At 37.5% G+C, this 22,977-nt stretch overlaps 1 protein-coding gene and 2 long non-coding RNA genes across 4 annotated transcripts; 2 read left to right on the top strand and 1 right to left on the bottom strand.

The window, feature by feature from the left end:
* Positions 1 to 1,687: 1,687 nt before the first annotated feature.
* Positions 1,688 to 4,976, top strand: LOC141621471 (uncharacterized). 2 transcript variants are annotated; one of them, XR_012532359.1, is made up of 4 exons: positions 1,688 to 1,861; positions 1,961 to 2,028; positions 3,100 to 3,185; positions 4,612 to 4,976. It is a non-coding gene; the product is annotated as an uncharacterized LOC141621471 (long non-coding RNA). The 2 variants fall into 2 exon arrangements; XR_012532360.1 differs by lacking the exon at positions 3,100 to 3,185 and having other exon boundaries at positions 4,612 to 4,963.
* Positions 4,977 to 11,211: 6,235 nt separating this feature from the next.
* Positions 11,212 to 15,844, bottom strand: LOC141623433 (polygalacturonase At1g48100-like). Its single transcript, XM_074439542.1, has 7 exons — positions 15,203 to 15,844; positions 13,869 to 14,000; positions 13,469 to 13,699; positions 13,327 to 13,368; positions 12,916 to 13,123; positions 12,096 to 12,286; positions 11,212 to 11,889 (listed from the first exon to the last, which is right to left on the bottom strand). Exons 1-7 carry the CDS (start codon positions 15,602 to 15,604, stop codon positions 11,497 to 11,499), a joined length of 1,599 nt encoding a protein of 532 aa, XP_074295643.1. The 5' UTR covers positions 15,605 to 15,844; the 3' UTR covers positions 11,212 to 11,496.
* On the top strand, positions 14,282 to 16,586 carry LOC141623434 (uncharacterized). Its single transcript, XR_012533373.1, has 2 exons — positions 14,282 to 14,475; positions 16,356 to 16,586. It is a non-coding gene; the product is annotated as an uncharacterized LOC141623434 (long non-coding RNA).
* Positions 16,587 to 22,977: the final 6,391 nt, after the last annotated feature.

Raw genomic sequence — 22,977 nt, 5'->3', positions numbered from 1 at the left:
TACCTCGAAAATCAAGAACCACTAGTCTATGTTGTGTTGCGGCACTTTTCCCGGGTATGACCTTGCAATCGGTGTACTCTTTCCTCCACACATTCCTTACCAAAAGGAAGTCAATTTGACTAGCATTACCTCCACTTCTATAAGTCACCAAATGAGAATGTCTTTTCTCGAACCAAGTGTTCATTATACCCAAGTCATATGCCAAAGCAAAATCCAATATGTCACTTCCTGCTTCATTTCTCTTCCCGAACCCAAAACCCCCATGAATGTTCTCAAAGCCAACTCGACTAGTACCCACATGCCCATTGAGGTCACCACCAATGATCAATTTCTCTCCAATAGGGACACGTTCTACCACCTCTTCCAAATCTTCCCGAAAGGCTCGTCGAAAAGAAGCATCCAAACCTACTTGGGGTGCGTAAGCACTTATAACCGTCACCACCTCATCCCCGACTACAAGCTTAATACTCATAATCCTATCACTCTTTCTCGATACCTCTACCACATCATCAATGTAATCTTTATCAATGACAATACCCACTCCATTACGACTTTTGTCTTTACCCGTGTACCAAAGCTTATAACCCCAAGGCGCTATCACCCTTGCTTTATCTCCGATCCACTTTGTCTCTTGTAGACACAATATATGCACTCTCCTCCTTTTCATAACCTCCCCTACCTCGGCTAATCTCCCCACAAAGAGCCAACATTCCAAGTACCAAACCGTAACCTACTACCCTTCCTAAAGTCATGTCCTGATTTCTTTACCCGCTCTTGACCATGCTTCCTAGATCCAAACCTATTTGACACCACACCCATACTTCGAGGTGGCGCGCCGCTTTTGGGCGACGACCTAACAACCCTTGCATATTTTTCACTACACCCGGGTCTAGAAGATGTAGCGCACCCTTGCCTATTTGACACCACCCCCAGATGTAAAGATGGCGCGTCGCTTCCGGGCGACGACCTAGCAACCCTCACATACTTATCACTACACCCGGGTCTAAGAAGTGCAGCGCGTCGCTTCTGAGGAGACGCCCCAACGATGTTCAAATTCCGATTCATGTCCATAAAATGTGACGAGGTTTTTATGCTGGCTGCCACAGACCTACCGCAACCCTCCTCCTTTATCCGGGCTTGGGACCGGCAGCGAATGCCCGAAAACACTCACAGGCGGAGTTAATTTTAATAATCATTAATAAGTTTATTTAAAGTTAGTTCGAATTTATTGAAGTTAGTTCGGGTTTACTTATTTAATAATTTCCGTTTCTTTACGAGTCCTTATGAAAGTTGTTTTAAGTGAACCCGAGATGGATTTTGGGAACAAAACCGTCCAATTAGCTATTTTGAGCTTATTTCACTAAATTAGCAATTTTTATTAATATCCGTTGGTTTTGTAAAAATCGCTAATAATTCCGATTCAAGCTAATATCGTATTATTTCCGTTAACTAGCTGAGTTTATTTTATTTTCACTCATTAAATTTATTTATTATTAATTTCGTTTTATTACTGAAACTTTTATTAAAAACCGATTTTTATTAACTCGAGACGGTTTTAAAAGCGAACGAAATTACTTAACGATGAAGAAACGTACGTATAATTAGAAGCTAGCAAGCTAGCCGGTGTATCATTATTATTATTATTATTATTAATTATTATTATTACTCCCTCACCGTTTCCCCTGACCCTTCTTTTCCCCTTCCCTTTTTGCGTAAAACAACAGACAACAACAACTTTGAACAACAGTTCCTCAGTCCGTCATTTTCCGATCATTCAAACCCCAGATCCCGCCTCCATTCTCAACCAAATTCCGTAATTTTTGTACCATTCTCTTCCCCTTTCCTTCCTCCTCCTTTTAAGGTAAGAAAGTCTCCTTTTTGTAGTGGTTTCGTCTTTCGCCGTCTTATAAAAGTGTCGTCTTTTAGCTTCTTTATTCCGTTTTCTTGCCCTTTTATGAAGGATTCGAAGACCCGGGGTGAGGCTCGTGCCTTGTGGACCATTTATTCGAAGATTAAGGGGCGTTTAAGGTAACACGATTTTACCGATCTTATTATTGATTGTACTTTATACATATAGTAAATACTTTGTATAAGTTAATTAGTGTGAGATGGGCTTAGAATTGGCGTGTTGGATTGTAGTAGAGTTTAGTATAATTGTCGAGGTCTATGTCCAATTTGGAGTTTCTGTTCTTTGTAAGAGTAGTACGAATGTGTATATAAGCAAGTACTCATGGTTGTGAGGTCTTATACAAGTGCAATGATTGGAAAACATGCCAAGCTTTGGTGAATTTGCTAACTGATAGTGGGGTACATGTTTCTGGAGTTAATGTTAGAATTGTGTGTGTGCATTAAAAGGGTTACTGACTTGAACGATTTCTCGATTTATAGTGGAATTGAATTATTATTGTTAGTAAAAGGTAAAGATTAGTGTAGTTGAAATCATTTGAGTGTACGTGAGATTTGGGTAATAGTATCATGGTCTGATGGTTATTAATGTTGAGTGCATCGTTAGTATTGCGAATGCTATCGTTATGGGTTAATCACTGACATTGGTTTGAGACGATTTTATACAAGTTTCATTTATCCATTTTGAGAAAAGTTGGTACCTTGGGATTCATGGTGAAGTGGGTGATTATGTTGGGTAATTTAATTGGGTGAATACTATCATTTTAATGCTTAAAATTTCGTCTTAAGACGGTCACAAATGAGCTTCTTTAATAGTGAAAATGGGTTTTGTCGAGCAGTTTTAGCGGGCTGTTTTGACGGGTTTCTTTATGTTAGTTTGAACCAACCTCTTTGCTAACGTCTCAAGTACATGTACATGTTGGGTTTGGGTCTTTTGTTTGGGTGATATCCGTCGTGGTTTGGCCTAGGAAACCGTCCTAAGACGGCTGGACAGTAGGGACTGGCCTGGCCGTGGCCTGGCCGTGGCCTAGCTGTGGCCTAGGCAGTGGCCTGGCTAAGTCGCGAGTTTGGGCCGTATCTATAAATTGTTTTGACGCTAGTTTGGTTTATTTAAAATATAATTAAATTAATTTCCGTCTCATATTTTATATAAAGATAATTCGTTAATATCATCCTTTCACATAATTATTTTAGGTGGCTCATATGTGGTTGAAGAGGAAGAGTAATTTTGGGTTTTAGAAGCTTTCTCAAGTTTTTACTTGTCTCTTTGCTAGCGTAAGGTAACTATTCCGAGTTACTCGACGAATTAATGTCACATTAGTAGTAGATGTGGTGCTTGTTGTTTGTTAAGTGTTTAGGTGATTGATAATGTTTTACTTTCATTTTTCACATGATAGAAATTGGAAATAGCAAAATGAGTTGTATAGCGATAATTGTAATGCTTTGTTGATTGTGCCGAAAACTGAGCCATAATCCCTTTGATCGACTTCGATGTCGATCAATTGAGTGATTGGTCACCCTTAATTTAACCCGTACTGTCGCAGGTGGGGTTGCGGGTAAAAATTTGGTTGGATGAAATTTTGAATGAATTAGATAGTCGGCCTTTTTCTTGTTTTAGGCCATTCATTATATTTTTATCTCACATGTGTAATTAGTTGATTTAAGTAGCTTTTTATATTGTAAAAACGGCCCTAGATTCCCCGAAGCCTTTAATTTGGTTAATATTGTTAGAATTGGAAATACTTATTGAGGAACTTTGTTGGTTTATCTCATTGTAAATAGACATTATAAGCCTTTCACATGATAGAATGCTAGAATTTATATTGGTAAGTAGGACTTTTTGCCCTCTTAAGGTTAAGTGGGTGTCTTACTTGACTTGTGTGGTGAGTCGTGTGTGGTGTGGGCTAAAGTATTCAAGCTGGGACTAGCTGGGACTAGGTCCTAGGTGAGTATTTCGGCCTTCATCATAGATAGGTCTTTATAGTCTCTGACGAGTATATGTTCACTGCTTGATAGCCTTTGTGTTCCTGACTAGAGGATTTATATCCAAGTTGGGGCATGACCTCAGGTACTAATTTTGATAGTATGGGGTCAGCTTAAGTACTAGCCGACCCTTCGGTGGTGTCCTTAGGGTACTCACTTCACTTTGTTTTAAAAAAAGTTGTGAGTCTTGGGTGCGGTGGTGTGTATCCGCATGTCTAGGTCTGCGCAGATTTTAGGCTAGGGTTGTGTTGTCTCTTGGCCATGTTTTCTTAATAGTAACCGCTGAGCCAAGATACCGGTTCGATTACCTTCCCTACCTCGTGGTATAGACTTGAGTTACAAAGTGACTATTGACCGTACTAAGAACTTATGCCTGTCTTTGATATATTGCCCTTTCTTGTTTGATGATTCTATGAATCATAGAAGGTGAGATGCAAGCCGGCTATGGTTGATAGAGTTTGGATTCCTGGATGTTATGTGATTCACATGATAGTGTAGTATGAGTCGGTCTAGTATTCACATGCTAGGACTATGTGGCGTTATATTGTTGTTCACATGATAAGCACGATTGCCTTAGCATCTATATGCTAAGGCAGTGTGTGATTCATATTCATATTCTTATGTTTACATGTTATATTAATTATGACATTTCGTGGCTGGGAGAACTCGGAGTTACTCCCCACTGACTGTGGCTTTCGTATTTGTATAAAATGCGAATGACAGGTAGGTGATGCATATATGGGGTACATGGACGAGCTAGCGAGCAAAGTAACCTTGGGACCTAGACTGGTTTTATTTTATGGTGACCCTTAAACCCTTTTTAAGTCACATACATTTTAGGGACATATGTCTCCCTCTTTTTCTTTGGTTTGTATCACTTTATTCTCGCAGCTTTAGCATAGTTATGTAAATTAGTCTGTTAGCATTTGCAGGTGTTGGCATCCTCCTTCTGGAAATGTTTGTGAATGGTTTAGAAAAGTTTTAAAAATGACAGGTTTTTAATTAGTTGAACCAATTACAAACATATCCTGTCAGTTTTTCTGTAGAATTACGTGTTTACTTTTCTGCAATAAATGAGGGTGTCACAAGCCATAGTCGATAGGGTTGATTGTATTAATGTACTCCGGCCAGCCAAAGATAAATGTTTGGTTTGCCATCCCGCCAATCTCTTATTGAATTTTTCCTCTAAATGAGCAAAAGTAACCTTAGTCACTCTACCATTGATAGTCGGCATGCCTAGATACGTGCCCAAGTCCGAAGTTGATTCGAAGCCTAAGACATCCGTGATCTCAGCTCGAATTAAGTCCAGAGTATTCGGGGAAAAAAATACTTTAGACTTGGCAATACTAACCTTCTCACCCGAGGCCTTGCAGAAATTGTCGAGTACATATTTGATGACGATAGCTTGATCAATCTTAGCTTCCGCAAATAACACCATATCATCAGCGAAAAATAAATTTGAAATTTTTGGCCCACCTTTGCAGATAGGGATAGGTAGCCAGTCGGTCTTTGCAACTCGTTCGTCAATAGCTTGTTGTAATTTTTCGAGGCACATAACAAATAAATAGGATGATAACGGGTCTCCTTGTCTAACTCCTCGTGTCGGGGTAAAATCTTCAGTAGCTTCACCATTCCATAAGATTTTCATGGACGAGGTAGTGACACATTCCATGATTGTATCAATTAGGAGAGGAGGAAAAAGCATATCCGAAAGAGTACTCTCGATGAATTTCCATCTAAGACGGTCATAGCTTTCTCCAAGTCGATTTTAATAGCCATATAACCTTTAGCTCCTTTCTTTTTGTGCATCGTATGAATGGCCTCCTGAAATACTACAATATTATCAGTAATCTGGCGCGACCTGGGACGAAGCCACTTTGATTTTCCGAAATTAGATACGGAAGAACCTTCTTAATTCGGTTGGTTATCGTTTTACTTACAATTTTGTAAGCAACATTACATAAACTAATAGGCCGAAATTGAGAGATATGCTCGGGGGCTGTTATTTTTGGAATAAGCACAAGATGAGTATCGTTCAGACCGTCTGGAAAACCTTTTCCCTCTAGAGCTTTCACGGCCATGGCACATACGTCGGCTTTGACTACAGACCGGTTTTTTTGGTAGAATAGCGCTTGAAACCCATCGGGTCCAGGAGCTTTAAGAGAGCCCATGTCGAAGATTACCCTCTCTATTTCAGCTACTGAAAAGTATCGAGTCAACCATTCCCATTGCTCATTGCTATAATCTTGAAAATTACCATACGAAATATCAACTTCCTCCTCTGAAGGATAAGGGGTGTCCTCTGTATACAACTTCTTAAAATAATCAACCACAATACGCTTTACATCGTCTTTGTTTTCCACCCATACACCTGCATCGTCCTTTAAAGAATTAATTTTATTACGCCATCTACGCACAAGTGTACTGACATGAAAAAACGAAGTATTCCTGTCCCCATCTTTGATAAATTCCACACGGGATTTCTGGTACCATAAAATCTCTTCACGTTCCAGAACATCATCCAATTTTCTGCGTAAATTCGCTTCCAATTTTATAAGATGTCTCTGCCGATTATGGGAAAGTTCTCTCTGACAACCTCCTATCCTAGCCATTAATTCTCGTTTTTCGCGGAAAATATTGCCAAAAACTGTTTCATTCCAGTTTTGCAGTTTAGTAGATAAGCTAGATAATTGAGTTACGAGATTACTATTACTTGACCAACTATCTTTTACAAAATCCGAAAAATGTTCGTGAGTCAACCACGCAGCTTGAAAACGGAAGGGTCTTTGTATCGAATTTAGAGGAGCAAACCCGTTTGGAGAAATAAGAAGAGGACAGTGGTCAGATTGAAACGCGGGAAGGTGACGAACATTAGCATTGTCAAACATGGTACCCCATTCACTATTACAAAGAGCACGATCCAAGCGAGCGCTTTGTCTTGTCTCCTCCGAGTTCCCTCTGGCCCAGGTATGAGAAGGACCCGAAAATTCGAGCTCTAATAATTCGCAATTATCCACCCAGTTATTGAATAATTCGCATCTTCGCGCCATATTCTGATTTCCTCCATGACGTTCAGCTAGGGAACGGGTTTCATTAAAATCTCCCGCGAGAAGCCAAGGGTGGTTATTAGAATTAGCATATTGCTCTAATTCAGACCACAAATCATGTCTATTCTGCGGGTTAGGACTAGCGTAGACAGCGGTAAAGAACCATGGGACGGCTCCATTACGAGCAATCTCAACCGTAATAAATTGCGAATGTTCTTTGACAAGATTGACTGTAACCAATTCGGGACGCCAATACAGCCAAATACCACCACTAAATCCAATAGCATCGACCCGACAATGACCTCTGTATCCCAGAACACTACTAATTTTTTCGGCATGGCTACCATCTTTATGAGTTTCTAGTAGAGCAATCACTGAAGGCTTAAAATTTCTAACGACCTCTTTAAGAGCGTTAATTTTATTCCGATTTCCAGTCCCCTGTATATTCCACACTAGGCATGTGATAGGGGATAAGTTTGGAGTCAAAATAGGAATTCTGTCTGACATAGAAAACGGTGCGTAATTCAGAAAAGATAGATAGGCTCGACTTACAAGTGACAAGACCTGATTAACATTCCATGGTATCGACATCTCCAATTGGAGACTCGATGGGTCCTTCTCGATTGATTGAAACGTAATGTCCATCGTTGGACTCTCCTGTACCATCACCCTCATAAAGGGAGCGGGCATCTCCGGCGATAGCTTCACCATGTGTTTCCTGGTTGGGGGGATCATCTCGACCATAGGAGGTTGTGGTAGGCACCGGAGTTGTGGAGAGGGGGGGGGGGGGGGTGTAAAATATTGATATGTGGGGTTCATAATTTGGGACATTGTCGTTCTGTCTGTTTTCAGTCGTTGGGGGCAGAGTAGTAGTAACAGGGGATTGGGGGATAGTTTTAGAATAAATTAAAGGGGAATTTGTAATATCCTGCAAAATATTTGTTTGATTTTTTGGAAGATTAGTAGAGGCTAAATTTTTCTTAAGATATTTAGTAGACTGTTTAGGAAGCTTTGTGTTGACCCGATTCTGGATTTTATGGTGTATAATATTGTGGGAAGGAGTGGAAAGGATATTATGGTTAATATTATAATTGGGAGTAATATTATTTGGCATAATGGGTGGATTATTGCTAGGAATAGGAGAAACTTTTGGAGGAATTTGTGCGTTTAAATCAATCCTTTCCTCAGATAGGGAAGAGAATCTCGAGCCCGGAATATTATTCTGATTTTTTCCGAAATTGAAAATGCTCTTGCTGTTACCCGTCTGGAAAGGATTCGGATTCGGACTATCGGTTTTTGCAGCTGTCTTCCTCCTTGGAGGTTTTTTTAACAAGCATCCACTCCCCGAAATTAGCCTCTGTTTCTTTCGTGGTAGTGACTCCTGCCTGGTTCGGTCTCTTATGTACATGAGAAGCTTCGACTGAATTGTGAGACTGGTTGTCGGAGGCCTCAGTAGGGGTCGTGACCTTATCACCCGGACAATTTTCTCGCAAATGACCGAGTCTTCCACATTCAAAACAGATCATCCGCAAACCCTCGTACTGGATGTGATATACCTTTTTATTCAACCGAAATTTAGATATTAAAGGCTTATCTATGTTAACTTCAATACTCATACGAGTAAACTGGCCGCGTTCTGCCATTTCAGTATTTTTGTCTATCCCGAATGACATTTCCTATCTTATCCCCTATTTTCATAAGGAATTCCTTATTGAAATACTCGACTGGAAGGTTGGGGATACGAACCCATGCTGTTAATCGATTTATTTTGTCCTCAGCCGGGACAAAATTCGGCACCCATTTCCGAATAGTGAGATAATGGTCGTCTATCATCCATGGTCCTTGTCCTCAATAGAAGTAAAACGAGCCACATAATAGGAATTACCAAGATCGGTCAATGTGAGTTTACCTCGAATTGACCATTTTGCCTGTAGTTTTCTCATGAGAGAAAGGTAACCTATCTGTTTGTCGAACATCTTGATTATCAAGGACCGCCTCCAAGGTTTTCTAATTGACGATTTCTCATTTTTAGATAACCTATAGTAGGACAAGTATCATCTTCGTCTTCTACATCAGTGGTGTCGTCGTCTTCCGAATCGACGGCCATATCATCTAAATCGTATATATCATCATTCATTGAATCATTAACATATCCCTGGACCATATTACTATATGAAGTGCCAGATTTGGTTGGAGTTGGGATAGGAGGACTCTGATTGTTATTTGGCTCAATGTTCATGGAATTATCAGTCGCAATGACTGCCTTCGAAGCATTAAACTCGCTAATATGCATAGTCTTACGTTTGGTATTTTTTGTGAACGATTGTATCGAACCAGTCTCCGGAGGGAGACCATCAGGCGGGCTTTGCATTCAAAAAGAGAGGAATTTTAGAGAGAATATTTCTAGAGAGAGAAGTGGATACAAAATTGAGTGAGCAATATAATGAAACCGTCAAAACCTAATCGCCTCCATCTCACGGTATATTTTCCCTTGCTATTTCCGTTCTTTATATTTGTAATAACTGGATTTTAATGTTTTAATTCACAGTTCAGCATTCGTACCAAAAAAAAAATTCACAGTTCAGCATTAGGGAAACATATCAATGTGATTGTGAATTGGGGTGGGGTCTCAGTAGTTGTGTTTTGTGAATGCAATGGTATTGGTTGTTTTAGGACTCATGTGGTTGCAATTACATCTTCCTTGAATAGTTAAATCAATTCTGCCCTTTCGATATGAATTTTCCTATTTTAAATTGAGCCGGTGGGAGTAAATCAGTTCAAGCAAGCGGTAGGAACTAATATTATTGAGTATTTTTTTGTACTGGCTACATGGTCACTTCCTCTCTTCATCTCTTATTGTAAAAGTATCGAAAGAGATGTTCAAGAAATGTGTATTGAAGGTTGGAATGACGCCTGCACCTTAATTATCTGTAAACCTTGATTTTGTGTCCATTATTAGCCATCAGTATCTCTCATGATTTTCCTACTATGTATACCTGCATATCTGTGGATGTGGAATACGGAGTATGTTGGAAATATGCTGGAATGACTAGCATTACAAAGGACATTTTCCGGTGTCAGCGTACTCAAAATAAGTTTGAGCTGCTTAGTATATTTCTGACAATTTTGTTGCCTAGGTAAAATAGAAGTTTAGAGGTTGTAGGCTTGCAATAGCACTTCGATTATAACTCTCGCAAGGTCAGAAATTAGAATTGGGCTAAACCACCCTCAAAAACAGTTGGGTCCTGATTTATCCTGTCACTGAGAAATGGTTGTGTCTTTGACTTCCTTCTTGTAGAATTTAGTGTATCAAACCCGGAGAGTTTACTGTAGTAGGAGAGGATATGCTTAAAAATTATGGTCTTGAAGATTTTGAGATGCCCCTGAAGGTATATCATATGAAAACCAAAAATTGATGTTTGGGGCTACACAACCTTTTTGAGGGTCTAATGGAGACAACTTAAAAGGTTATATAGGTCATAATCTATTGGCAATGTAACCCCAACTTTATTGATAAGCTAGTAAGTAGTAACATATAGAGTCTTTATGTTTAAGTTACTACTATTTATGTTTTAGATGTTTATGTTACTAAGTGTAAATATTAGGAGTTATGTTAGCAAGTGTTAAGACTCTTAATGTTGCTAGATAAGTTAGGACTTAGGACCTTATATAAATAAGGGTCATTAGTCATGTTGGATAAGTAAGAGTGAGTGTATGCTTAATATCCCGAGTTAAGCATAGATTGAAATCTTAGCTAGTAGCCAAGTGTTGGAGGATTGATTGTATTATTGTTAGTGTGTGAATAATAATACAAGTTGGGTTGTGGGTTAGTCCCATAACAAAAATATTGTGTCTTTGCATTTTTATATTATTTGTACCAAAAACCCCAACATAATCTCTCCAAGATAGTATTTTCATGTGGGTATGGACCATGGTAGTTGTTTACTTGTTTATGTATTTGTCCTGTGGATAAGAGAGTCCATAATTTTCTGGTAGACAGAAAAAGGATTTATGGTGGCGTTCGGCATGGAATGCCCATCAGCAGTGTTTATCTCCTACTTGGAGCTGCATGAAATTATGAAATTTTTATTATTTGGATGCTGAAGGAGTTTGAATATAATGTCCTCTGATGATACTTAGAACTGCATGTGCATATTCTATTTTTGTTTCTATAAAATTAGGTTCTCATCAATTTCTCTTCGGATCTGTCATGATTTTTATAAAAAAAAGATCCTACAACATCTACAGTCTGCTCTTAGAGGTTGTGAACTGAAGATTATTTATCAAACTTTTATATCATGCTTTATGTAATACTCCGTATGTATCTTACACGAACAATCCCTTGATCAAATAACCTTCTTGGCAGGCAATACCCACACTCGACACTAATCAACTTAACCCTACTGGATAGGGGCTCTTTAACCTACTAGCCTTAATATATAATATATAATTATATATATACTCTTTAGCTATCTAGCCAATGGTGTAAAAAGGGTCAGAACACACTATATCAGACTGACCACAATAATTAAACGTGCATAAAAATACAGTTATGATGTCTTCAACATATATCAACGTCAGTCTGAACCTTGTTCTTCAACGGCTTTCCTATCTGTAAACAACCGACTGGAGGTACTATCGGTGTGGTTAGTTCTCCAAATGACTGCCAACAGTATGGATCAGATATTCGATAGAGTCCTTGCAGTGGTTTTAGTTGTATGGTATTTAAGGTTATGTCTGTGCATGGAAGGTCATCGCTGCACGCCAAATGTACTGGCTTTACTGTGTATGTTCCTTTAATGTTTTGATATGTGACGCCTGACACAGCAACCGCCGCTGTTTCATTCTTGCATTTGCTTTTGTCACAATAATATTGGTCAATCACAATCGGAAGCTGAACCTCACTCATTTGTATGTTTGAGAACATTATTCCTTGCACAGATCCCGAACCACCCTGGAGAATAGAATAGTTGTAGGCATATAACTATATAAGTAATTTTCCTATGATATAATGTTTATTACACAGTTGTATTGCTTGAGGTGTTGTTGCTTGTTTCTTATGCACTGATGATATTACTCATCTTTTTATAAGTAATATTTGCCGTCTATTTTAAATATTTATGCTAATTGTGTAAAAATCATTAAATGTGATATTTGTACCTGCCATGTCTTTATGCGGACTCCTGTCATCGTGCCTTGCATACTAACGTCTCTGACGGTGACATTAGAGACACATGCTTTAGTGTTGAACCTCCCTAGACTGCCAATGCTGATGCCATGTCCAGGTCCACAGTTCACATTGTGGACATATACATTTGAACATCCAGTTTGTATCGAAATACAATCATCACCTGCACAGAATGTCTCTTGTCAGATTTTGGTCAACTTGTTTTCTGATCAACCTTTCTATACAACAGAAATAATTTTCTTCTTTGAGTTTATCTGGAACTAATGTCTCTGCTATTTCCTTCCAGGAAGACCGTTGGTAGATTCCATGGTTGTATTTCCATCTTTCTTTGGGGTTCGTAGGTGTGGTCCTCTACTACACTACATCTTGAAGGTTTTTTGGTGACGCTTGTCTATAATTTGTGTGGAATGCCACCTGCAAGAATCCAGATTACACTACTTGCTGAACTTTGTTGCCAGGCTGGTTAATTGGAGGTAACTCTCAGATTTAAACCTCAGTGCATCACCACTTTGTCGCAGTCTTTGGCGTATTCTTGTTTGTTCCAGTAATCTGACTACTAAGGACCACAATCTTAGAAGAAATCTCACTCATTTTTGGCCCATTTACATACCTCTCATCACCAATTTTATCCCCTTTGCCTTCCCATCATCAATAATTCTCAATTCTTGTGGTAAAAGGGGGTGTTAATCTTATTGCGAGACAGATGACGTACGTATTATGCCACAACATTGTGATTGTTTTTGGAGATAAAATTAGGGTATGAGCTACTTTAAGTGGGAGGAGCTTAATTACCACAGGCAAGACTTGAAGAGTGAATGAGCACGTTTTTAGAATTCTGTAGGTGGATTCCATCAGTATTAGGACTATCACCAGGTGATGAGACTGTCATTGAATAAACTGTGACTCCAATACAATTGTCAAACTTGAGATGGCACTGAGGACTGTTTTGAATCGTTATGCCTGTGACTGTTACATTAATGCTGCCATAGAACCTTACTGCCTGCATAGCATAATACATCAGCCATTAGTAGAGCTCATTAAATGGCCTAGAAATCTAAATAAGCCCGGCCCCTAATTTTATTTTTTGGAGTTTGGGCTTCAAAATAGGCCCAAAAAAGCCTGCGGATTGGCCTCATAAGGGACCATCGGAATTTGTTGTTCCTGAAAGATTGAGCTGTAGTCAGATTTAAACTTGATAATTACCGTTGGCTTGACACTCGGCATTCCACTGAGCTGACTTCCAACCTGTAACATAATTACGCATGTCAATTAGCCTGAATTTCAATGGTCTGAATGGCTGACTGGTGATGTGTTTGAGAAGAAATTGACGAGTGAAGTTTATTACAGGCATTGGCGGACTTTCTAGCATTGTGTTATTTAATGGGATGATCATTTGTGTTTCGTCATCCCATGGAGCTTCTTCATGTGAGGCCTCTTTCCACCAATCCGAGCCGCTTCCGTCTATGGTGCCCTTCCCTTGAATGGTAAGTCCTACTAGTTTTGTGAAATCCATCCACCACATTGGATCAGAACTCCAAGCATTAGGACCTATCGGGGCGATAATTGTCCCGTCAACCTGCAACGTATTGAAAATTTCACGTCAAGAAATTCACATGTCTAATGGATTGTTGTTTGCTTAGTTGGTAATTGTCTGTTTTGTAGTGCTAATTATGTTCGCTGGTGTTAAAGAAACTATTTAGCGAATGTACAACTCCAGAAAACTGTTTGAGCTGTTAAGAAATTACCTGGAAAACTATGTCTTTTTGGCAGTAAGGACCTGAAAATGAAATGGGTCCTACAAGAAATTGATACCCTGAAGGAATTAACATTGTTGATGACTCCACTTTACAAGCTGCTGCCCATGCAGCTTCGAATGCCTGCGTCACACAATAGTATGATTATCTCTACGTTATCAGTGAGAACATCTCTTAACCACAACTTTTACTGCTGCTTTTCGTTTGGTAGTTTGTGCATTAGTGAATATAATTGCTATTGGAATCTGGACCCAAACTGCCGTAACTAGAAATTTTATCAATGGTCCCAACCTTGATTGACATTGTCCTTTTTACCAGTCTTCTTTTCCTATACAATTTACTCCCTGCATCCCTTTTATATATTTCCAAACGATGTCGTCGACTTTAAATAATGCTATCTCACAATATACAATATTTAGTTAATTACAACATTTTAGAAATGATGCTGAGATGTTCTGTAGTTATTTTAATAAATCAAACTTAAATAGTTTTAAATTTTATTTCTCTATAATAATTAATGGCTAAAGGTGACCTCCATGAACCGTAATTCAAACGAGGACAATAAATTTGGGGCGGAAGTAGCATGACTACGTATATGGTAAAAACACCACTAATATGATTGATGTACCTATGTCCCAGTTCTATAGTTATATTTGCTTTATTGATTACTTGTGATACTGGTTCTGTTTATTTTGGAATGCTTGTGCCTTGTGACTTGTGATGCACTAAGATACAGCATTTTTTATGCGTCAATAAAGCAGTGTACTCTATATGAATGTTATTGACATTAATGCTTTTGCTGAAGTCAGTTCAGTCCTCCGAAGTCTGCGCTAAATGTGACTAAATGCTGTGGTGTATAGTTTTATATATTGTCATCCCGACATTATACTAGCTTGAGTCTATGTTACTACAATTCTTCTATCTCTCTCACAGTCACATATATCTGTGGTGCATAATGTTCCGACATGAAATGATCCTATACTTTAGACGCTTCATATTACGTAAAAAACTGTTTTTTTTTTTTTTTTTTTTTTTTTTCGCTCTCTGATATAGATGTGTTACGTACTTATAACTGGGTTTAATTGACAGTTCTCTCGAGTAGATATCAAATGAGCATTGTGGCACTGTATAAATAACTAAGTTAACATCTGATCCAATCTTCTTGTGATGGCTATTGTTATGTTATATGGAATGTTGGAATAAAATAACTAGTTGTGTAAGACAATTATGGGGCAGTAGAATATAATTTGAAGTAAAAACAAAGATAGTCTTCTTATAGTTTTGAAATCAAGAAATGAGTGCAATGTAAAGGTATTAGAGTGTACCTTAGTGTCATCAGAATTACCATCACCCTTGGCTCCAAAATCTAGTACAGTAAAGATTTTATCAGGTGACGGAATGTCGACTACAGGCGTAGGACATGGAGGTGATCTTTCTTTGTAGTAAGGAGGAGCCTTGGTAGTTGGTGGAGCTGCCACTATCGGTGCAGGACTCGACGTAGGCGATGGAGGAGGCTTATGGTATGGAGATTTTGTCTTGGGTTTAGTAGTATGGTGTTGGCTGCGGTGGTTATTGCTATATCCTTTCTTCTTAAGCACTGGGGACGATGGAGATGTTTTATGTTTCCAATGCCTGTTTCTTCTGGCATTGCACATATCAACATGAGTCGACCAAACTAGCACAACAATGAGAAGCATTACTGTGAAACTTGTTAAGTGAAAATTCATGATGTTTGTGATTTTAGTTGCGAGATTGAAGAAAGTAATGGGTGTATATGAGAGGTTTGGGGAGGAGAAAGCAGAGCAGGTGTTTTTTTTTTTTTTTTTTTTATAACTGATGAAGCAGAGGCAGTTGAGGTTTAAATAAGTGGGGAATTACCTAGTGTCACAAGACTATAAGCTTATCTTCCATTATTTGTTTTATTGACTCCGTCGTCTTTAATCTCTATTTTTCATTGTTTTATTATACGACATTATTATTCTTTTATAAATTGTGTGTCAAGTTTGGATGGTCGATATAGGCATATAGTGTTGGTCCCTTCAAATTGTTGACATGTGTCACTTTTGTAGTTGCATGTGACTATATGTGTGTGAGTCGTCCGGTTTTTCATGCTACTGTATTGTTGCTTGTTTACATTGCTGCAGTTGAGGCTGTTTCGACTGTATTTACAAGGACCATTGAAATGATTTAGAGTCAAAAACATGATTTGCATGGTGAGATAGATACAAGATTGTATGCATAATATTAATGTTGTGGAGTACCCCGGCCCTCAAGAGAATTGAACAGTCGATATGACTTAAATACTGAATTGCTTGTGTGTATTTTCACATGGTTGTTTGCGGAAAAGAAACAAATAATACAATGTACTGAGTACTATTTAGGACCATATTGATAATTCACAGTAGTTACATTTATGTAGAAGTAATTAGAATTACTTATCTCGTAATTCTTGTCCTCTGTTTTTGTTATTGTTTTTAGGACTTTGATTTTGTGGAATGGTGGTGGTATTCTTAAGCACAGCACAAGGCAGTAGAAACTAGAAATGCCAAAGAGAGTGCACGTGACTGGGTCTTAAGCTACAAATTCTAAGGTGCTGTGATTGTAACAGCTCTCAATGGCTCTCACATGCAACATTCACGGGCAAGAGTTTTTTGTACATTGTCTTCTCAACAAACAGCAAACCTGGGCCAGAATCTCACTCTTACTTTACTTGTTTCTACTACTTTTGCTTTCTTATTTCCTTAATTAATACATATAGTAGTAGCAGTAGTAGTAGTAGTATGTGTTTTGTAAACAATTAAGGCTGTGTTTGGATAGCAAAAGTGGAGGGAAAGGGAGGGGAGGGGGAAGGAGGGAAGAGAAAGGGAGGTAAGGGAAGGGGAGGGAAAATGGGGTGTGGGTGTTTGGATACAATTTCCTTCCAAATCTTTGCTTTTCATGTGGAGAGATTTTGATATCGCTGGAGGAGGAAAATGTATCCCTCCAAATCTCTCCCCCTCCATTTCCACCCTTATTTGCTATCCAAACAAGGGAGTTTAAATCCCATACTCTCCCTCCCTTTCTTTTCCCTCCAAATCACTCAATCCAAACACACCCTAAGATCAATACTTGGCGATTATCTACTCTTGCCCTCTCGTATTTCCGTACAAATAAATAAATCAAATCTCTTTTAAGTGTCTACTGTCTAACTCTAATTCAAGAGGATTCGAGGGATTGACTGTTTTTACTCGGGAATGAGCTCTTTCATAGTGCAAGTTGGAATAGTAATTTTCTTAGCTTATAAGATCAGATGCTAAAATATACTACACCAAGTACATGTTTGTTTGTTCAGGAATGACTGATGTAGTAAATAACTGTCGAATAGTACAGTTGTTTTATTAACAAACAAACAGGTGCATTTTAGAATTTTCACCGAGGTTTAAAACTGTATATTTCTGTACAGTGAAACCACACACTGCAAATGCAAATAAAGAGCTCACAATGTAGCCCATTGTTTTTGAGCTTTTGTTTCTTGTGACAAACATGTTTTATTTATGGTAAAATTGCAGTGTCCAAATGCGCTATAACTTTATGTCATCCTCTTTATTTAGTGACACAACATAGCTAACATGAAATGACTTTAGCATCATAAATGATATCCAACTTTGGGTACCATGCTCCCGGGACGGCGGTTTCACCTTTACCATGTAAATAATTCATCACCCTAAATTAAATAGGTGGAATATAAATGACTATTTTTTTCCTTGGAATTTAAGGTAGGGTATGGATATGGGTGAGCGTAGGATGAGATATACGAGTAGATTTTGTTTGTCCATCACCCTCTTAACCATCTTATAAATACCTTAAATTCATATTTGTGATTAATTTAAAAAATATGTATTCAAAACCAAAGTAACTAAAATTTTGTGATGAAAAAATTAAAATATCACAACTGAAAGTCTTACTTTGAACTTTATAGTTGATAATTTGGTGACATTAGTATTGAATTTAAGTTGTTGGGTACTTGTGCGGTTTGTGATTAAAAAAGTAGTCTTTTTTTTATAGAAATTTTATCGCCTGAAATTTAATTTTAAAGGTGAAAATATCCAATAAGTGCTATTTTCTTCCGCTTAGACCTTGCGAATAAGAGTGAGTATAATAATAAAATAGTAAATAAATAAAGGTGATTTATAAATGAGACAAAATTTAAATGAATGAATATGGATATGAATATGTTTTCATCCCGTTCATATCCACCCATTGCCATCTCAACATCCTCTTACATAAACGATGCTGATATCTAACTTTAGGTTCCGTCTTCTCACATAAACGGTGGTGTTGTTAGCCAGTGATTTGTGAAAATGGCTCATTGTGTCACTTTGCAAACGTTGGGATCATGATTAGGTTACCTTTGTTACTACTTACTATTTGGACCCTTAATTGGTGGACACCAAGAATTCCGAAGGAGGCTAAGCATCTTCATCCTATCCTTTGTCTCGAATGCTATTCGCGTAAAATGTACCTTCCATCAACTACCAAATATTGATGAGTGCCAATTAAAGATACATTATTTGTGTCCATTCAATTGCGTTACTAGTATTTGCAAAACTTTGTAGAATTGTGTCCACTTTTCTAGCGTTTTAATTTTACATTTTGGAAACCACATATTAATTATAATAATAATAATAGTAATGGTTAAATTGATGTCACAATTGCTTTTAAGATATATGAATCACTCTTCCTAAATCCTAATACTCCAGTGGCCAGTCCGAGTTCTCTCTCTCATTTCCGTGTACCATTTTGTGTCTCGCTAGTTCTCCATTTGACAAATAGGCATTAATCATTAAAAATATTTGTGTAAACATAATAAGAGAATTACGGATTTTTTTTCTAAAATAGGGTAGAAAACCCAAAAAAGTAACAAAATAGGGCCTACTTCAAATTAATTACCCAAAATGGGTCCATGTAGCATCGAGATATATGAAAATCTGCTTCGGAAATGAATCGTTGAGCGGCTGAGCGATTTGACCTACAGACGCTCAGCCCCATAGAGACTATAACAATTTTGCAAAATTTTTTTAAAAAAAATGATATTGTACCAAATCGGAATCAAACTCACGATTTTAGACCATCTATATTCAGACAATGACCATCAGTGCAAAGTAACTTTTGTGATGTAATTACGCGTTTAAAATGAATATTCCAAACTAAATGTGTCTTGGAATTAGGTACAAAAATTAAATACGTTTCAACGCTCTATTTAATCAACGAGATTCTCCTGGTTTAAACTTCAACTAGTTTTAAACCCGTGCAAAATTACACGGGTATGTATTTGGGCCGGTATTAATATTTTTGGATGTATTTTTTTTTTTTTTTTTTTTTTTTTGCATTTCTATTGTAATTATCTGGTTGGTTTAAATCAGCGATCTACATAATTAATGTTTACACTTATTTCAAATACGTGTTCACGTGCAATGGTTTAAGAGTAAATAACGTAATATACTATTTTAAATAAAATTTGCATACATAAAAAACTTTACATCCCGAAAAAAGAAATATAATTTAATAATCAACTTTAACATAGGCAAATTATTCTAAAAAGTGAAAATTTTCATGATAGTGGTTCTCGGGGATTTGACATTGATTGTTACGTATTTTCCGTAATCACCAAGTTTCTTGGAGGTATGAACACCTATATTCGTCAAGCATAAAGGCAAAGACGAATTATTTCATTAATTTCTGTAAAATATTCACATTATTTGTTATTCAATCCCGTAAGTAAATGTAATTTATTCACGTAATTATGTAATTTTATTAGTAACTATGTAATTCAGTCCGATTATATGTAATTACTTTTATTTATTCCGATTTGTAATTCATTCCGTTTATATGCAATTTCTTTTACTTCTGCCGATTATCTATTTATTTCATTAACTATGTAATTCAGTCCGATTATATGTAATTACTTTCATTTATTCCGATTTGTAATTCATTCCGTTTATATGCAATTTCTTTTATTTCTGCCGATTATCTATTTATTTCATTAACTATGTAATTCAGTCCGATTATATGTAATTATTTTCATTTATTTCGATTTTTAATTCATTCCGTTCATATGCAATTACTTTTACTTCTGCCGATTATCTATTTATTTCATAAAATATTTTCTATGACATAATTTGTCGCATGTTTGTCAGAGACGATTTAAAGAAATAAACTCTTTCCACGTAAACGGGACCTACCATTACCTGAATTTCCCAAAAAAAAAAAAAAAAAAAAAAAAGAAAAATTGGGTGAATGATGTGGCGCATCCTGTGTTTAGCATTTCTTTTGCATTAATATAGATAAGATGTTGAGAGTATGCGTGGTAATTTTGAGGAAAGCCTGGGTTCGACTCCGCGTGACTACAAATTTTTTTTCCCCAAAATATTTGTGTTTCTATAAAATCGGTTTGGGGCTGAGCGACTTATTCCGAAGCAAATTTCCAGACATTCCGATCCTACGTGGACCTATTTTGGATAATTAATTTGAAATTGACCCTATTTTGTTAATTTCTTTTGTTCCCAGTCCTATTTTAGAAAAAAAATTCAGAATTATGTATGAGAAAATAAAAATAGAGGAGAGAAGACGGAATAAGGAAATGAGACAGATGATCCCGATTCATATTTTAAATAGTTTGACAAATGTTATTAATGATGAAAATCAGTTTTAGAGTTGATTGTAGTGCAGTAGTTATTAGAACTTGACCTTGTCATTTAAATACAAAGATTCTACTCTGAAGATTGTACAAGGTGCAGAGTTTATTATACAATAGTTATCAAGCATTTTAGTCAAAGATGCGACAATCTGCCTTACAGACACAGCAGCTAAATCACAATGATCTCAAGCTTCCTTGTCTGTAATCTTCATAAGAATTTCAAATCCGTGACTCCAATCCGGCTAACGTAAGTTTAACATAATTGCACAAACTGGCGAGTGCCATCTGTTTTACGTAATTTTAACACGATATTTATGCTAGCAAAAATACTGCTCTCACCTGAGCTCAGTTTTCCCAAGAATTTTTTTGTATTAACTGTAATATTGTATGGTTTAGATATGACAAAAACCATTGACTCATATGAGATGTTGTATATTCAAAAATAGACTTTCCATTCAGATCGAACTACTTGTGATCCACAAATACGTGAGAAGAATTCTGCACAATTGGACAGGTTGGTCGAAATGACGTATCGTATTTGGTTAACGTAGTACCATGATTTAATAATTTCAAATAAAACTAACTCGTGTTATTTGAATCATCATTGCGTGATGCCATTCCAAGTTCCCTATTTAACCAACCATCGGTGAGGAGATGAAACTACCAATGGGTCCAGTTCCAACTTAGATCCACTGTGTCAAAGAAAGATGATATCCAACACTGGCCTATTACGGTATAACGATCTAGTCCTGGACTCATCGCCTTCCCTAAACATGAGCTTGCGTGATGGGCCAAAGTCCAAGCACATTAAAAAGGCGTACGCTTGACCCGGTAAGTCCTGAGTAGACCTGACAAACGGATCAACTGGGTCAAGTTTGGACCAGGTCATTTTCGGGTTTAAAAGAATTCGGGGCATTTTCGAGTCTATTCTTTATCAAGTTCTCTAGGGAAAATGGTCAGTTTGCAACACTAAACAACAGGTCTGGTTATATTGGTTCAAGTCAATTCGAGTTACAAATTATGCTCTGGTCCTTAGTTTAGTGTTGGGACAGGTATGAATTAGGTTATTTGGGACGAGGAAAGGAATTTCTTTCGTTTTCGCCCAACTGTAACTCAAAGTTTCTTTCAAGTGCTTCTTCTTGGCTTGAACTCTTCTTTGGTATCAGGTAATATTTATGAATAGTTATCAATTTTACCAAGTTTAATCCTGAGGGTAGATTTGATTAGAGTGTGTGAGTGCATGAATGCTCTTTTTAGACTGCGACTTTGTCCACATGAGTTATAATTCTTAAGTCAATATTATTATTTCAGCTGGAGAAGCGGCCATTTGCGACGAAGAACAGCCACGGGAGGTCACATTCCGTCTCAAATGAGCTTTAGCATGGATTTTGCCGTTTTGTCCGGCAGATGTTTTCACCCGCAAATGTGATTTTTGCTTTATCGATCATGACTTGTGTAAATTTCAATGTATTTTTCACACGTCTGAAAAAAACATTTGTTCCATATTTTCAATATATTTCGCTAGTCACACCTCTCTCTCAATAGCAGCAATTAGAGTTAGACGACAGTTGTTATGAGAACAAATGTGATGATAAGAGAATAATGTAAAATTGGAAAAAAAGGGAAGTGGTTGTTTTTGGTGAATGTGACCTTATGAGCCGTTATCGTGTGGGATCACATGCTCCTCCACTTTATGGGACGCTCTCGTGAACTTGATATAATTTGTGTGAATATCGTGTATTTGGCTCTTGGCATTTGTAAGTTTAAATAGGTTACAATATCCTCATAATTAGGAGGACTAAATCAAAGAAGATATTATGCTTAACAAACGTAACAAATATGCCTAAGATTACGATATTCCTATATTCATTCCTAATACCCCCCTCAAGTTGGAGCATGGAGATCCAAAATACCCAACTTGCGGAGAAGATAATGGAATTGTTGAACACCCAATGCCTTCGTAAAAATGCCAGCTAGTTGCTCGGTCGTAGAGATATGTGCCGGTGATATTAGGCCTTCCGATATGGCATCATGAACAAAGTGACAATCAACTTCGATGTGCTTTGTTCGTTCATGAAATACAGGATTCTGGGCAAGATGAAGAGCAGATTGATTGTCGCAAAGTAGCCGCATAGAACAAGAGACGAGAACATCTAGGCTTGTAAGAAGACCTTTGAGCCACTTAAGCTCACAAACGATAGCTGCCATGGAGCGATATTCCGCTTCAGCAGAAGAGAGAGAGATGGTATGCTGCTTTTTGGTCTTCCAGGAAACTGGTGATTGCCCAAGGAAGACAAACCACCCACTAACAGAGCGCCGAGTTAAGGGACATCCAGCATAATCGGAATCACACCAACCAGAAATAGTTAAATCACTATCAGAGCGTAATAAAATTCCCTGACACGGACTACCCTTAAGATAACG

The sequence above is a fragment of the Silene latifolia genome, chromosome X, assembly GCF_048544455.1.
Source record: "Silene latifolia isolate original U9 population chromosome X, ASM4854445v1, whole genome shotgun sequence".
Classification (NCBI taxonomy): domain Eukaryota; kingdom Viridiplantae; phylum Streptophyta; class Magnoliopsida; order Caryophyllales; family Caryophyllaceae; genus Silene; species Silene latifolia.
Note: the sequence above shows the minus strand (reverse complement) of the source record. Positions and strands in the feature narration are given on the sequence as shown.